At 37.5% G+C, this 4588-nt stretch overlaps 1 protein-coding gene across 1 annotated transcript; it reads left to right on the top strand.

Annotated features, from left to right (window-relative positions):
* Positions 1-462: 462 nt before the first annotated feature.
* On the top strand, positions 463-2702 carry LOC106436432 (UBP1-associated protein 2C-like). Its single transcript, XM_013877395.3, has 2 exons — positions 463-1821; positions 2412-2702. The coding sequence occupies exon 1, from the start codon at positions 577-579 to the stop codon at positions 1816-1818; it is 1242 nt and encodes a 413-aa protein (XP_013732849.2). The 5' UTR covers positions 463-576; the 3' UTR covers positions 1819-1821; positions 2412-2702.
* Positions 2703-4588: the final 1886 nt, after the last annotated feature.

Raw genomic sequence — 4588 nt, 5'->3', positions numbered from 1 at the left:
GGGTCTGAATCTAATTAAAACTTACACTAAAATTTATTTGTTTAAGTCGCCAGAGTAAACGACCAACAGCAGCGATAATCGATAGCGATTACTATACCGCTATTTTTCATAGCTGCCAATGAATTTATCAATGATTGAAATTTAATCGGTAGTCACTAGCCATCGATCATTACGATAGCTAAACGAACAATATTTGACCACTATCACTATCAATTGACAGACGAACAGCGCATAAATAAAATGTTTATGCTTTTCAAATTTCTGGTCCTGCCTAGGCCAAGCTGAGTCAGTTTGCTTGGCTTCATCACTGACGGCAAGAGAGCGGGAGGGAGAAACAGACAATGGTAAAGGAGATGAAGGTACAGTATTTAGGGAGACCTTTCTCTTACACCTTAATGACAGTTTTATTGGGCTGGGCCTCATAAAACCAGCTCGAAAAGCCCAATCTAGGATTATAAAAATAAACAACAAACCTTCCCTCTTACTGTAACCCTTTCTCGTCTCGATTAGGGTTAAGAATATTAGGCGAAAGGTATCTCATCTTCTACACACACACAAACCAACAACCCCTCGATCATGGATGTGTTGAAGAAGCGACGGCTCGACGAGAACGGCATCGGGCTCCTCAACGACGGACACATCACCACTCGATTGACCCCACACGACGCTAGGAAGATCATCGAGCGATTCTCCAACGATCAGCTTCTCGACATCTTACAAGAGGCCGTCGCTCGACATCCCGACGTTCTCGAGCTCGTGAGATCAACCGCCGACTCCGACGTCTCTCAGAGGAAGCTATTCATCCGCGGCCTCGCGGCGGAGACGACGACGGAAGGTCTCCGATCGCTTTTCTCCACTTACGGAGATCTCGAGGAAGCGATCGTGATTCTCGATAAAGTTACGGCGAAATCGAAAGGGTACGGGTTCGTGACGTTCAAGCACGTGGACGGAGCTCTCCTCGCTTTGAAGGATCCGTCCAAGAAGATCGACGGGCGCGTGACGGTCACGCAGCTCGCGGCGGCCGGGAATCAAGGCACGACGGCTCATGTTTCGGATATATCGACGAGGAAGATTTATGTGGCGAATGTGCCGTTTGATATGCCTGCGGATAGGTTGTTGAATCAGTTTCTTGCTTATGGAGATATCGAAGAAGGTCCTTTGGGTTTTGATAAAGTCACTGGGAAGTCACGAGGGTTTGCTTTGTTTGTGTATAAGACTTCTGAAGGTGCTCAGGCGGCGCTTGCTGATCCTACAAAGGTTGTTGATGGGAAGCATCTGCAGTGTAAGTTGGCTATAGATGGGAAGAAAGGAAAGCCGCCTGGTCAAGATGGTGGTGTTGCTGGGCCTGGAGGACATGGTCACGGTGATGGAATGGGGATGGTGCCTCCTCCTGGACCTTATGCTGTTGGTCACGGTGGACCTGGTGGGATGGGTCCTTACGGTGGGTACTCGGGAGGACCACCGCCGCATCATATGAATTCCACACCATCTTCTATTGGTGGTGGTGCTTCTGCTGGAGGAGGAGGTGGTGGTTATGGAGGTGCATATGCTGGTCATTACAGTGGATACGGTGGTGCAGGATCTGGAGGTTATGGATCAATGGGTGGTGCCGGTGGTGGTTATGGTGGGCCAGGTGCTGGAAGTGGTCCGTATAGAATGCCGCCAAGTTCGATGTCTGGTGGTGGTTATCCAGAGAGTGGGCATTATGGGCATTCGTCAGCTTCAGCATATCCTGGACAGCATCCGGCTGTTGGTTCCTCCGCAGTGCCGAGAGTTCCTCTTGGAGGAATGTACCCCAACGGTCCACCAAATTACTGAATGGTGAGATGGTTTTTCTTGAAATTGAGTTTTTCTTGAAATTGAGTTTTTCTTTAGGCTTGATCTTGTTACTTGTAGAGCTTTTTGTGCATGAGGCTTGATCTTGTTACTTGTAGAGCTTTTTGTGCATGAGGCTTGATCTTCCTAGTTGTAAGCTTTTTGTGCATGAGCAGGGTCCTTGCATTTTTACGTCTGATGTGCTTAGGTTTGTTTGCTAGCTAGACATTCTCTGCTTTTTCTTTCATGTGTCCACTTGGGGCTATTTGCTTGCGTTCAATGATATTTGCTACTTGATGCAATGCCTGAGTACGTGAGTATCTTTATGTTGTTTGCATTGGTTCATGTATTTACTTTCCTCGTTGGTTAATTGTTGGGTAAACCTAAAACTATAATTATTTTAGGCGTTAGTATTATTTTCAATCATAAATCTGTTACTCTGTCTGCAACCATCATTATCATCATTTGCTTCTTTCTGTAACAAAGTGTTGTTTCTCATATTTGCTCTATACGCTGATTGTAAAGTATTGTCTTTCTTTTAAGTGACTTGTTTGTTAATGCTAATGACCAAATTGAGTTGTGAATGAATGACTCAGGTTTGTGACAGGAAGAAGATGCATTTTGTGCTTAGTGGTGATTACGTGATTGCAGCTTCTTTAAAAATCTCTGGATTGATGAATGTATTGCTGCTTTGACATCTGTGTCTCTCTCTCTCTCTCTCTCTCTGCACTTGAACTGAATGTGCCTTGGCCTCTGAATGCCTAGTTACTCTATGAATGATTAGACTAGCCTGTATTTTTCTCTCTTTCATAGACATAGTTGGCAGATGAATTGTTTTGTTTGTCAGATTAGTGAGTTTTCAATAACATTTACTGTATTCTTCTCTACTCTGTTTCCTGGTTATTGTTCCTTTTCAATCTTCTGAAACGTAGACACAACGCTCTACTTGTCTTTGATCTTTGAGGATATCTGTTTGGGGGTTCACATCTACCTACAGAATCCTTTACTTGACATAAATAAAGTGGCACTAGATTGGTTTTCTTTGTGAATCATTTCTCACTGGTTGATTCATAGGTTAAAAAGTGCTGAACATGTCTTTTGCTTTAGAAGCTTGATATATTTGTATTTTTGCCTTTCCTCTTTCCCAAGTATGCTTGTGAAGAAGCTCTTTTGTCTATTGATGTTAAAACCAGACATGATAGAACTTGTTGAAGAATGTTTCTTGTTATTATTATATGTTGTCATTGTTTGACAAGAACTCTGCTTCAGATTATAACAAATCTATAATATGATTCTGTGTGATATATATATAACAAATGAAGAGATTTACTTTCAATGGTCGTTTGAGGTTTTATGTCAGAAACTTGTCCTTTAACGGCTTTGTTTGGGTGGAATATTCTCTGAATACAAAGACTTGGATCTGATCTCTCTTCATGTCCCCAAACAGACAAGTCTGTCATTGTTAGGAATCATTTGTTCACACTAACTTGTGACCACGTCTTCTTTTTTTACTCGTTTTTTTGTTTTCTTTTTCCTTTTTATTTGGCGATTTTCCGGTGCGACCGAGGGTGTGGCAAAGAGAAGTACAGTGGCGAAATCATCATTTCGTTGTAACATGTAATTGAATCTTGTGTCGTTACACTTTGTACGTTGCTTGTATTTAATCACCTGTTTTGGGGTTGATTTGATTAAACTGTTTTTAGGAGTTTTGGAAATTTAGTTTTTTTTTGGTAAAAGCCCCACTAATACCATTAAAAACGATAAAATTTCATCTTCCAAATCATTAAATTGACGAGTTTAGATTTATGTAATATCTGAGAATAGTAGTAGTCAGTTAAAACAAGATTTTATTTTTAATAAAATTAAAACCGATCATACACTATGAATAGAGATTATTATTTGAATATCTAGAATGTATAGCATCTGATTAATCCGATCCGATAATAATCATGTTTCCATAAAGTTCAAATTATATTTACCCTCTAAAACCAAATTAAACTAAAAGCTTCTTTTGAATATTACAAAACAAGTATCCCAATTTTTAAGTTCATACAAAATTAACCCAAAATTATTAAACCCCAGGAGAAGAGAGTCATTACTTCATTATTATTACTCATCCCTTATATATTAATTAAGAAACATTACAACATTTTTTGTAGTCATGTGTCATCACTATAATGATTTTTAGAATCCTTAGAGAAATATGTTGGTCCATCTAAATATATTATAAGTTTTTTTATTAAAATAATCATAAATACATTATTAATGTGTTTCATTATTTCTTTAAATAAAATTACGGAATTGCCTAATGTGCCTAAAATATATATGACAATTAATGATTTTGAATAATAAAGATTTGATAAAAATAAGTGTATCTTATATTATATTTGTTTAGTTTTAAACTATTAAAATAAATTAAACAACCATATTAACCATATAATAAAAAATTTAGATTTTTCTGTTTATGTTATATTTTGAATTTTTAAAAACAAGTATAAATTACTAAAACTGTTAAAAGTCTCACATTAAAATTTTGTGATCCATAGTTTAAAATTTTTGTTATTACATGATACAAATGATTACAAAATCGTATAAGTCAAAAGTCTCATTTAATAAGTATTAAAATTTTAATTTTGAAATTTACTTTGAACAAATTTTGTTTTTTGATAAAAATATATATCATTTTAATTTTTTTTTAAAAAATATTATAAATTACGTAAACTATTAATCCCACAATAAAATTTTATTATCAGTAATTTAACGTTTTTGCTAT

Source organism: Brassica napus, chromosome C6, assembly GCF_020379485.1.
Source record: "Brassica napus cultivar Da-Ae chromosome C6, Da-Ae, whole genome shotgun sequence".
In the NCBI taxonomy this organism is placed as follows: Eukaryota; Viridiplantae; Streptophyta; class Magnoliopsida; order Brassicales; family Brassicaceae; genus Brassica; species Brassica napus.
This window is presented reverse-complemented; position numbering and strand designations above follow the sequence as displayed.